Source organism: Platalea leucorodia (genome assembly GCF_965183815.1).
Source record: "Platalea leucorodia genome assembly, chromosome: 5".
In the NCBI taxonomy this organism is placed as follows: domain Eukaryota; kingdom Metazoa; phylum Chordata; class Aves; order Pelecaniformes; family Threskiornithidae; genus Platalea; species Platalea leucorodia.
Genome location: NC_138827.1, coordinates 84,300,603 through 84,312,984, shown reverse-complemented (window position 1 = coordinate 84,312,984; position 12,382 = coordinate 84,300,603). Strand labels below are relative to the sequence as shown.

General features: G+C 66.8%; 1 protein-coding gene across 1 annotated transcript; it reads right to left on the bottom strand.

Moving 5' to 3' along the window:
• Nucleotides 1-38: 38 nt before the first annotated feature.
• DNPEP (aspartyl aminopeptidase) lies at nucleotides 39-5,262 on the bottom strand. The gene is made up of 15 exons (XM_082312506.1): nucleotides 5,244-5,262; nucleotides 5,031-5,118; nucleotides 4,845-4,933; nucleotides 4,651-4,764; nucleotides 4,224-4,349; nucleotides 3,954-4,084; nucleotides 3,497-3,581; nucleotides 2,903-3,010; nucleotides 2,621-2,698; nucleotides 2,182-2,265; nucleotides 1,740-1,900; nucleotides 1,546-1,585; nucleotides 1,055-1,156; nucleotides 528-695; nucleotides 39-151 (listed from the first exon to the last, which is right to left on the bottom strand). The coding sequence occupies exons 1-15, from the start codon at nucleotides 5,247-5,249 to the stop codon at nucleotides 101-103; spliced, it is 1,431 nt and encodes a 476-aa protein (XP_082168632.1). The 5' UTR covers nucleotides 5,250-5,262; the 3' UTR covers nucleotides 39-100.
• Nucleotides 5,263-12,382: the final 7,120 nt, after the last annotated feature.

Sequence of the window (12,382 nt, the reverse complement as noted above, 5' to 3'; positions counted from 1 at the left end):
GTCACCCCGCCCCCCGCGCTCATGGACCACTCGCCGGCGAGACAAGAGATGCTTTAATGGCCCCGGGGCTGAACCCGCAGCCGCTCCCGCCCCGCCGCGCTCAGTCGACCACCAGGCTGCTGCTGACCGCCGGCAGGAGCTCGAAGAAGCCCTGGAAGGAGACAGGCCGTCAGGGTGGGCCGGGCAGGGCAGCGCGGGGCAGGGAGGGGGGGCAGGCGGCGGCTCCCTGTCGGGTTACGCGTGCGGCGTCATAGCAAGCAGCTACTGGCAGGGAGCAGGACCGCGTTGCCATAGCAACCCATCACTGACTCAAGGCTAGCGCCGGTTGCCATAGGAACCATTTGGGGATGGCAGTCGCCAGGGAAGGCTGGGATGCGAGGGGGCACCTCCGGAAGCAGCCGGCACCGGCGCTGCCCCAGAGGGTACTTGCCCCCCCAAGGCAGGGGCTGGACGGGGACGTGGGGATGCGGGGGAGGTGGAGCAGCGGGGAGGGGGGTTTGGCGCAGGACGGGGGACACGGGGCTCACCTTGAAGAGGGTGATGCTCTGGAGCACCCCCGAGGTGCAGCACATCTCCCGGATGGAGTGCATGGCCAGCTGCGGGCAGCCGATGTCCAGCACACGCAGCCCCAGGCGGGAGGCCAGAATGGGGCCGATGGTGGTGCCGCAGGGCGTGTCGTTGCGCACCATGAACTCCTGCACCGGGACATGGCCTCAGCGGCTCCCCACGCCACCCCATGGCCTCCCACACAGGCCCCCGGGCCTGAAGGGAGGCAACCTGGGATGGGGAAGCAGCACCGTCCCCCAGCCAGGGTGCAAAATCCCCCAGAGACAGGACGTGCTCAGGCCAGGCCCTCCCCTCCTGTTCCCGAGCCTGCTCCCCGTGGCAGCCCCGGAGCTGGGGCCCCTGAGCAGCACACAGCGCAGACCCCGGCGGGGCCAGGCACAGTAACTGCAGGGTGGGGGGCTGGCACAGGCCCCCTCTCCTGAAGGCACGGGCAGGACCGTGGCACAAGCTGGTAATGTTCAGAGAGGGCTCGCCCAGCCCCGCTCACCTGCAGAGGGACACCCACACGGCCGGCGATGTCCCGGATGATGGCTTCGGTGACAGCCGTGGAGGCGTAGCGCTGGTTGCTGTTCACTTTGATGACGGGGCCCTGCACAAGGGAAGGCACCGCGGGCCCGCAATTGGCACCGGGGATAGTCGGTGGCTCTGGAAACACCCGTGCCCAGGCAACGCCGTCCCGTCCCAACCCACCAGTCCATTCTCCCCTCCCTGGGTGATCCGTGGGGATGAGGACAACCCTGCCATGGGGACAGCCCCGGCTCAGAGCCAGGAAGGGCTCCAGGGCCAAGGCTGTGGTCCCAAGTCACGAACACCAGACGTGTGGCACGGCCAAACCGTGCTGCGTGACAAACGTCTCCCATCTGAGTGCCGTTGAGGTGCATCCCGGGATTGTGCCCCAGGGAGCAGCTGGGCGTTTCACAGCGCTGCAGGACAGATGGACAGTGCCTGTCCCAGCCCAAAGCAGAGGGCTGCCCTCACCTTGTGGAAGGCAGGACGATGATTCTCCTCATGCTTGTCCCTGCAAAAGAGAAGCAGGAGTTTCATGCTACAGCCCTCCCTCTCTGCCCCAACAAGGACTGTCCTGTCTGTACTCCTTGGGGAATGACAGGGATCCATCCCCGCAGCCGGCAGGGCAGGCTGCCCTGGCCTGCAGCACTGCTCAGACTACTCACACGTAGTTAGGGTGCACAGCGTGGGCCATATCGGCACTGATCATGTAGGACTTGGCCACAGCCTCCTCGAAGGCTGTCAGGTTTTGCGGCGATGCCGAGATCCGGCGCAGCACCAGCTCCGTCAGCAAGGACTCTGCGCCCTGTGCACTCTCTGACCCTACCTGCCAAGGACCACCATCAGCACCACCCACGCAGCACAGCCCCCCGGCACCCCAGGGGCTGGCTGAGTGACAGGGGGCTCCACAAAGCCAGCAGAGCAGCTTCCAACCACGCCGGTGTTTCCCAACCGCTGCCTGGGCCATGCTCCATGGGGGGGTAAGCAAACACCCCCTTGCCCCGCTGGGGCCTGGGATCTCTCTCCTGCTAAGCACAGCTGGGGCAGAACAAAGAAGATAAAGCCCCTGCCTGTGCCAGCCACCCCATGGCTGTGCCCCTTGCTCACCTCCTCGTTGTCATAGAGCGCGACGAGACGCACGTTGGGCTCCTGGGAGAGGGAGGAGGGCGCCGCGCACGAATCAATCAAGGCCTGCGGGGTTAGAGGAGAAAGGACACCAGCTTGAGCGCCACCCCAACCTGGGAAGCTCAGCACTGAGCCAGCAGGAACTTTCCCAGGAGAGCCCGAAGCACCAAGGAATGGAGCTGTGGGCACGTGCATTGCCCAGCGAGAGCAGGAGTCACCCCTGGGAGCTGCTGGGAACCCCACGCACCCAGCAAAGGGGGCAGCCCCCATTCAACTCCAGATCCTCCAACAAACCAGACCCACCCCACAAGAAACACGCCTCCCTGCAGAGCCTGGGGCCAGCCTGCGGCCCCGCTAAGCTGAGCCAGGGTGCACAGGGGCCACGCTGCGGCCTCCAGGCTCCTCTCCCCCTCCTGCTCACCTGCAGGGCGCAGTAGCAGCTGTGCAGGTTGTCCAGACGTGGGGAGAAGATGAACTCATCGAAGGCACCACCCAGCGTCTGCAGGCAGAGAACCAGGAGGAGCGGGGCACAGGCTCTGGGTCACCAAAAAGTACTTGCCACTGAGTCCCCATTCCAGTCCCCTCATCCCTGCCTCCTCTCATTCCACTCCGCCCCAGGCAGAGGAAGCGTGCTGGGTAAAACCTGTGCAGTGCCAGCCTGCAGGCTGTGTGCAGCCAGACGGAGGCTCCCGCCCTTACTCACCGCTGGCTGCGTATCCGCCAGGCATAGTTCCAGCTCCACAATCTGCTCTGGTTTCACCCCCAGCTGGGGGCAGAGCAGGGAAAGCAGGACAGGGCTGTGCCGCTCTGCCTGGGAAGAAAGCAGAGCTGCGGGCAGGGTAGGCAGCGGATGGCAGGGGAAAAATAAATCCCTGTTCCCCCGGCAGAGCTGTCCCATACCCCACTCACATTGGCACGGTCCTCCCTCCTACTAACACATCCCGCCTTCAAGCCCCCACCTCACACAAGACAGCAGGGCCATTCACAGGGCGCAGAGAGGGGCTCTCTGCCCCCTGTGCAATCCCCGCTCCCTGCCCTGCCTCCCCAGGGAGACTGCAAGAGCTTTACAGGGGCTGCACCCCCTTCTATACGATGGCTGCAGACCAGGGTGGGAACAGAGAGATGGCTGAGCAGATGTGTTGTGCACACAGCTCCGGGGCAGAGCGGAAGGTTACCAGCAGTCCACGGGGAGAAGGGGAAGGGGAACCTGCTGGCAGGTCCCTGAGGACTGGAAATCACAGGTGACAAGTGTGAGGTCCTAGCAAGCACTCCTGCTAGTCCTTGGCACCTGGCTCACCTGGGCTGCAGCATCGCAAGGTGTAGCCTCCATGAGCACCTCCTTTTCCAGCTCCTCCTGCACAGCAGTGGCCAGAACAGGAACCCTGTGGGGAGACGGTGCCATTAGCTCCCAGGGCTCTGCTCACCTCTCCTGCTTGGGTCACACACAACCAGCCCTTCTGGGGGGCCTGCCTTGCTCCTCCAGGGAGCGATTGCCATGCCAAACGGCGGAAGGACACACAACATTTCAAGCACAGATCTATTGTGCCACCTCAGGACACCCCAGTGTCCTTTCCCAAGTCCCAGGCTTGGAAGCACCCCCTGGGAGGACTCTATGGGGCTAAGAAAAGCCATTGCAGACCTCCCCACTGCGATGAGCGGCTGCCAAAGGGAGAGAGCGGAGGCTGGGCACCGCTGCAGCTGGGTCCCAGCCCTCCCGAGGGCTGGCCAGGGGTCAGGGCCGAGCCAGGCCTTACAGGTGGTGCTCGGTGTTGGGCCCGAAGTTCTCATTGATGCTACGCTGCAGATGGATGGCCAGGTGGGGAATGCGGAGGACGGGCCGTTCCACACGTACCAGGCGCTGCTCCAGGCGCCCCGTGGCCGGGTCCTGAAAAACAAGGAGGACTGCTGGAGCCAGGCCTGCAGGGCTGAGAGGTTGCAGTAGGTCCCCGCTCTGGGTGGGAGTCATGGATGCAGAGCCAGGGGCACACAGCTAGCCCACCATGCCGGTCCCGAATCAGGCTCACCTTTATGATCACCCTCCCGGCCACGGTGAGGTCACGGTCGAACCAGGTGTTCCAGATGCCCCCTCCGTAGGTCTCCACGCCGACCTGCACCATGCCCACCTGCCCCCGCTTCGAGCGCCGCTTCACCTGGGCGAGAGCAGAGGTGTCACTGCCGGCACCGCAAAGCCCCAGGGACCGGGTAACTGGCGGGGACCGGGCAGAGCATGCCCAGAGTCTCATGGCTGATCCTGTCAGCGCAGGCTGCTGCGAGGCGCTCTGTCCGACAGGGGCCACAGAGGCGATAACACAGCGATGTAGGGGGTCAGCACAGATTTGGGGGGCAGATTTGGGAGGTGTAGGGACCCAGCAACGGTGCTGTGGGGCACGGGGGGAGTCGGGGCAGTTTTCGCTTGTGGAGTGAAACTGGAGGGCAGCGGGCCGGCCTTACCCGCAGGCAGGGGCTGTCGGTGTGGGCCCCCAGCAGGCTGAACCCATTCCCGGGCTGGAACTGGCCGCCGACGGCGAAGGCGATGAGGGTAGAGTAGTTCCTGGTGACGAAGTACTGGGGGCAGAGGGGCCGGGGTGAGGGAGGAGGGAGGAGGGCCGGCCGCCCCCCGCCGCCCCGCCGCCGGCCGGGCCCACCTTCTGCGCCGGCCGCACCTCCCAGTGCTCCGTCTCCTTCAGCTCCTGGAAGCCGGCCTGCAGCAGCCGGCTGCGGCACTCGGCCACCACTGCGGGGGGAAGAGAAGAGCCGTCGGGGGGCCGCGCCGAGGGGAGGGGAAGGGGAAGACGCGGGGGCCGGGCCGCGCGGGCCCGGCGGCTCCTCACCGTGGTAGGGCGAGGGGCTCCGGTTCACGAACTTCACCAGCTCCTGCGCCGCCGCCTGCGCGGCCTGCTTCGAGCCCTGCGCCGCCGCCTGCGGGCACCGCCGTCAGCGGACAGCGCCCACACCGCCCCCGCCCCGGGCCGGGACCCCCCGTGGGGCCGGGGACCCCCCAGCCCCGGGCAGGGCCCGACCCCCGCCCCGCGCCCGCCCGGTACCTGCATGGCCGCCGCCGCCGCCCGCCCCGCCCCGCCCCGCCCCGCGCGCCCCCTGCTGGCGCGGAGGAACGCGCCCGGCAGCGCCACCCCGCAATCCACAGCCCGCGTCCTGCACCCCGCAATCTGCACCCCGCAATCCGCACCCCGCAATCCGCACCCCGCACCCTGCACCTCACAATCCACACCCTGCACCCCGCAATCCACACCCCGGAATCCGCACCCCAAACCCTGTACATCGCGTCCTGCACCCCGCAATCCACACCCTGCACCTCGCATCCTGCACCCCGCAATCCGCACACCAAACCCTGCACCCTGCATCCTGCACCACACACCCTGCACCCCACACCCTGCACCCCACAATCCACACCCCTCACCTCGCATCCTGCACCCCGCAATCCGCACCCCAAAACCTGCACCCTGCATCCTGCACCCCACACCCTGCACCCCACAATCCACACCCCTCACCTCGCATCCTGCACCCCGCAATCCACAACCTGCAATCCGCACCCCAAGCCCTAACCCCACACCCTGCACCCCACAATCCACACCCTGCACCTCGCATCCCACACCCCGCAATCCACACCCTGCAATCCACACCCCACACCCTGCACCCTGAACCCTGCAATCCACAGCCTGCACCTCGCACCCTGCACCCCACAATCCACACCCTGCGCCCCGTACCTTGCACCCTGAACCCTGCAATCCACAGCCTGAACCCTGCACCCTGCACCCCACAATCCACACCCTGCACCTTGCACCCTGCACCCTGCAATCCACACTCTGCACCCCGTACCCTGCACCCTGCACCTTGCAATCCACAGCCTGCACCCTGCACTCTGCACCCTGCACCCCACAATCCACAGCCTGCACCCCACATCCTGCACCCTGCACCCTACAATCCACACCCCGCACCCTGCAATCCACACCCTGCACCCTTCACCCCACAACCTACCCCCCCCACCCTGCACCCTGCACTCTGCACCCTGGTCCAGGGCCAGGCAAACCCAGTGCCTGCCAAAGCCGGGGCAGAGCTGTGGGCTGGGTGGGTGGAAGCGGGGCACAGCCGGGAGGGGCTGGGGTGGGAGCCAAGGGGCAGGGACGGGCTCCCCAGGGATGGTCACCCAGTGCTGCCCCAGGGTGCCCCAACTCCGGGCACCGGGTGAGTAGGGGATGCCCCAAAACGGCTTGGCCCACCCGCAGCTGTCCCCGCGCTGCCCAGGGGTGCGAGTGCACAGGGGAACACGCATGCTTCCCAAAGGCCGGGTGTCCTTGGGGCGAGTTGCTGGCGTTAGCCAAGCTGCAGCCCCCCATCCTTGCTGCTCCCCTGCCTTGGTACTGCTCGGCCCTCACGGAAAACAAGGCACAAGCCCCTGGTGCCACGTTGGGGACCGATGCTCCTGAGTGACGCGGGAGTTGGCACGGCAGCAGGGCAGCACCCCAGCTGCCTGCCAGCCCCAGCAGGGGCACGGCCTGGGCGCATCTAGGGGACAGGATCCCTGGGTCTCGCACGGATCGGGGTGGCTCCTGCCCTTGGCTGTGTCCCCTGCATGGGCTGGGTGTGGCAGTGGGGTTTTGAGTTTCCATCAGCGCTCGTGCATCGTTTTCCAGGAGGATCCTGTGTCTTCCCGGCAATGGGTGTGCAGCCTTAGGAGGGACGTGGCAGCCTGTGAGTGCTGCATGGGGCCCAGGTGCTCGGTGCCAGCCAGATTCCCAGCTCCTGAGTCACCAGTGTGGGCACCCTGTTAGTCAGAGATGCTGTCCGTGTCCTGGGGACTGGAAACTAGCGGTCCTGTTGCCCCGACCCTGGGACCTGCCGTGCCGGGAGCTCACGACAGCTCTGGATTTACGGTCCCAGCCCCCAGCACCTGCCTCTCCCCCCCGCAAAAGGGAACGAGCACCCCCACCGCCTGGCACCCCGCAGGCAGACAGCTGGAGGGTCTCTATGTCAACCACACCAAAACACAGGACCAGGCTGGGAGCAGGCACCCAGCACCCCAGCCCGGAGCTGGGCCATGCACGGCCCCTGCCCAGCACCCTCCTGCCGAAGGGACATGGGTGCCAGGCAGCCGTCCCCCCGCTCCTCCTGCCAGCATCGCCCCCCGCTGCTGCAGGCAGCCCAGGGCCGGGTGCTGCCAGGCAGTCCCCAGGCCATGCCTAGGGGACATTTGGGGACATTTGCAGCGTGGGTGCCTGGAGCCCGTGGCCCCTCCAAGCCGGTGGGTGCCCGGATCGGGTGGGTACCCATCGGACGCGGGTGCCCAGGGCAGATGGGTCCCAGTGGGGTGGGTGCGGGAGCGGGGGGTGCCCGGATCCGGGGTGGCCGGAGCGGGGGGTGAGTGGCAGGGCCGGGTGTGGCCCTTGCCCAGCCCCGCAGGCGCGAGCAAAGGGCAGCGCCTTGGCATGCCGCAGCTATTCCCGGAGCAGCGGGGGCTTCCAGAAAAAGCTCCCGCTGGCTATTTCCGGGTGGGCTCTGACTCACCCCTGGCTGGATGCCGGGGGCTGCACAGCACCTGCCGCGGCCGCCCCCCACCCCGTCACCGCGCTCCTGGGAAGGCACTGCTCCCGTCCCCATCCCTCTCTGCCCAACTGACCCCCCAGTGTAGCAGGGAGCCCCAAAAACGGCGCCAGCTCCTCCTCGGGGTGCTTGCACACATGTGCCCAGGGGTGGCTGGCAGGGACAGGACCGGTGGGGACAGGGCACTGTGCCCCTTCCCGCGTCCCCTGGCAGCCCAGGGTGGGGTGCCGTGCAGGCTTTGCTCCGGGAAGCGTTCCCTGGGGTGGCGGGTGGCTCTGGGGATGAGCAGCCAGAGCTGAGCCCTGCTGGAAGGGGTTAATGGAGAAATGGCCCAGGGCAGAGCCTGTAAACACAGCGGAGCTCCAGGAAGTGCCGCCTCCTTCTCCCGCTGCCCGCCAGCCAAGCTGCCTGGATCCCCTCCCTGCCCGCCCTGCCAGGATGAGCGCAGGGATGGCACCCATCGTCCCCCCCCATCCCGGCCCACGTGTCTGAGCATGGGAAAGTGAAATCATTGCCCGGGCATTGCTGGAGGCTGAGCGAATGGCCACCATGCCTTACATGAGCCGCCAGTGATGCAGCGGGTAACCGCTACCTCATCTCACTGGTATGGGTGATGCTGTCGAGGCCTGTGGGAGGGCAGACAGACACCCCAGCATCCTCGTGCACCACGAGGGTGGCCAGTCATCCCTACATCCACATGGACCGCGAGGGCAGCTGGGCACCCCCAGCATCCCCGTGGCTACTGGGGCAGGTGAACATCCCCATGGACCATGAGGGCAGGTGGACATCCTCAGCCTGCCCCTGGGCTGTGGGGACAGGTGAACACCCTCAGCATCCCCACAGATTGCAGGGATAGATGGAGATGAGTGACGGGGGCAGGTATATGCCTCGAGCATCCGCATGGAAACAGACGCAGCTGGTCTTCTCCAGCATCTACATGGCCCTGGGGGCAACAGGTCACCCCAGCATCCTCATGGACCACGGAGGCAACAACTCACCCTGAGGACCTACATAGACCCAGGGGGCCAAGCAAACACACTCCAGCATCCATACAGGTTATGGGGGAGAGCTGGACAACCCAGCATCCACGCATGCCACGGGGCAGCCAGGCACCCCCAGCATCCCTGTGCTGCTCGGAGACAGGCCAGCATCCCCAGCATCCCCATCACCTGGGGACACAGGGGTGGGGACCAGGGGCAGCCAGACAGGCTGTGCGCCCACACTGCTGGCCCCGAGCCCTGGCATGGGCGAAGGCATGGGGGCAGCTGAGGTGAGCAGCGGGTGGGGGGCTGCTGCCTGTAGGGCACCCACCAGCTCCCGGGACCCCAGCGGGCCAGGCTGGGCTGCAGTCCAGGCAGGGAAGGAGAACCATCTCCTATTTAGACAATAGCACGCACCCTGGGTCCGTCAGCGCCGGGGAATGGGCCGCACGGTCCTTCCCTCTTAGGGTAAAGGCGCCTGGGAGGCTCATGGCTGTAAAAGGAGCAGGATGGAGGGAGACGGCCAGGGGCCAGGAGGGAGGGGGATGGACGCCCTCGCTGCTTCATTCCCATCCCTCCGCTCACCCCTGAGCCCAGGCCAGGCGTGAGCGGGGCATGGGGGCCCCGGTGGCAGGGTACAGGGCTGAGGAAGGGCTGGCACCCCATCCCCACATCCTGCCCGGCTCCAAGCCCCAAGACGCCCGCAGCCTGGGGAGGCTGTGCCTGGCTCCCGGGGCGGCTTAAATCCTGGGGGAGCAACGGGGAGGGAGGGCCGGGGAGGAGGGGCGGCTGCGGGATGCAGCTGGCTTTGCTCACAGGGATGTCATGACCGGAGGGAGTTGTTTGACGTTCCAGTTCCCGACGCCTTCCCGGCAGTCCCAGGGCCTGGCGGGAGCTGGGGTTGGGCCAGTGCAGGGGCTCGGGGGCCGCTTCCCAGGCTCTGTCGGTCTGGGTCAGCCCGGCCTGGGACACAGCCGCAGGGAGGCTGGGCAGGACAGGAGGCACCCGTGCACTGCTGCTCTCCGCAGCCTCCTCGCTTTTGCTGGCAGGGACTGCTCGGGGCCACGTCCCTGGGATGGGACTCTGGCAGGGTCCCCGGGTCCTGCTCCTCACCCCCTGCTTCTCGTGCCGCCGGGTCCTGCATGCAGACGGGGCTTTCCTAGGAGGCTGTGGAAAGTCCAAGGCGTCCATCCACCCTCTGCCAGACACGGGGCCCCTGCCTGCACAGAGCCATCCCGGAAGGCTGTCACGGCAGCTGAGGAAAGGCCACTTGAAACAGTTTGTCCTAGAGTGGGGTCAGGAGGATGCTCCTGGTTAACCCCTCTGAGCCGCTTCCCCTCCTAGCTGCAGAGCCCAAGAGTGCATTTCCCCTCCCCGGGGCATCCCAACCCTGCACCTCCCTGCTTGGTGGGATGGGGATGGGGACAAGGCCGGCCAGGACTCTGGGGGGGTTGCATCACTGCAGCCCTACCTGAAGAACCAGGGCAGGGTGCTGAGCACCGCTGGGCACGCCACCCCTGGGGGCCCATCATCCCCACACCCCAGCTAGCATGGCAGCGGGATGGGGTCACAGGAAGGGACAGCTGAACAGTACGGCTGGCACTGTGCTGGCCCAGACCCCTGGGGTCCCCCATGCTGCCGTGGGGACCCACCTGCCCTTCTGCACCCCAGCCAAGGGCTGGCATGCCACCCTGCCGGCACTCACGGGGCAAGCAAGGCACACGTGCAGGGCTCAGGGATGCGCTGGGTGCGCTCGGAGCAGGGCCAGGAGGAAGGATGCTGTCTGTTTTTCCATCTTCTCCCCCCCCACACCCCACAAGCCCCCCTTCCATCCTTTCCCCTGTGCTGGGATGAAACAACCCCATCTGGAAATACCTTCCCTTTTAAAGGCAGGCTCCGCCAGGCAGCGTGCGCCCTCTGGGAAGCTGCTGCATTACGCTGCATCCAGGCGGCCGGGAAGGGCTCCAAGGATGGGGGGCTTGGGGTGGCAGCCTGGATGCACAGCATCGAGCCTCTGCCCACTTGCATGGCCACAGGGCCCAGACCTTTGCTGGCCTCCCCCGAGTGGCAAGGGGATGGCAGGGAGCAGGCAGGAGTGCCTTCCAAAGCCGGGGCAGTTGAGGATGCTGCTGTGACCAAGCCCAAGCCTTTGCTGTGCCGGTGCCACCACAGGCGAGCCCTGGCACCGCTTGGCATCTGTGTTGCAGCCAAGGGGCCAGGAGGTGCGGGGCCAGGCAGGGCTGAGCACTGCTCCTGCTGCTGAGTCACCCGGTGCCCGGTGGCATGACGGTCCCCTCTGCCAGGGCCCCCAGGGGCAGAGGCACTGGGGCTGTGCCAGCTGATGTCAGCCAAAACAGCCCGGCTTGGGCAGGGCTGGGGGTCACCAGGTGTGCCGGTGGGCCTGGGGAGGATGGAGTGCTGCCCAGGCGAGGGGGACCCCCGTGAGGGCATCCCCCAGCACGGCCCCTCTCTGTCAGAATGTCCTCTTTAGCTGGCATGGGTTTGTGCGTGGTACGGGGGGGTCCCTGCCCTGGCCCACCACTTGTCCAGGAGGTGAGAAGCTGCAGTGGGGGTCCTGGGGTGAACTGGGGTATTCCCCATTCTGGGAAGTTTTGGGGAGCTGGTCTGGGCTTTCTGCTCCCCAGAGTATTGCCAGGCCAAGGGGGAGGCTGAGGAGACAGGGCAGAGCCTGCAGCACCCCAGGATGACCTGGGGACCTTGTCCTGCTCTTGGGGTGATGGGGACCAGCTCAGCTGGGGCTGCTCCGGGCAGGGTCCCTGTCCAGCCATGCTCTCTGTACGCCTGGTGCAAGAAGGGTTAACAGGGTGCCTCCCCCGGCTATAAATACCATGTATGTCCCACGCGTATGAGCTGGGGAGGCTATTTTGGTTGGGTGCCTGCTGCTTCGGGAATGTGCCTGAGTGAGGACCTGGGGGGTGACGTCACCGGGACCGCTCCGGACCCAGCACCTGCTCGGGGTCACTCAGCAGCACCCCGAAAACGCCCAGCCCCGGGCTGGCGCTCAGCCCCCCGGATCAGAAAGGGGGGTTTGGGTGGTGGGTCAGCACAAGCACACTCAGGCCAGGGGTCCCCCCCACATCACCCCCTCCCCAGGGCCCTTCCTTGCCCCCTCTCTGGGTCAGGGGGCTGGAGGCTGGCCCCACATGGAGAGCTGAGCCTGGTGCTCTTGCCATGGGGTGGGTCAAGGCACCATCGGGGACATTTTGGGGTGCTCAAGGCCAATTTGGGGACTGTGGCCACCGGGCATGGGGTCTGGCTCAAGGAGGGGTGAGTGAGGGTGTGAAGGGCTGAGTCCCCTTCTTTTGCCCCTGGTGTCAGCCCTGGCTGTCTGTCTGTCCAGGCCCCCCGTGGGTGGCACTGCACCCTGATGGGGGTCTGGGCAGTGCTGGTGGGCTCACCACCAGCATGGCCCCCTTCGTCCCCTCACACCTCCAGGGATGGGGCAGTGCGGTGGGGACCGGGGGGAAGGCTGATACACCGGTGGGGTCTGGGGGTGCCCGGGGGTCCGCCCGGGGGTCCGCAGCCCAGCAGTGCAGGCAGGTGAGGGGTGGTGGGCGGGGGCTGGCGGCCGTCCCCCCCCGCAGCAGCATCCCCCAGCTGCCCGGCAGCAGGAGGGGCGAGTG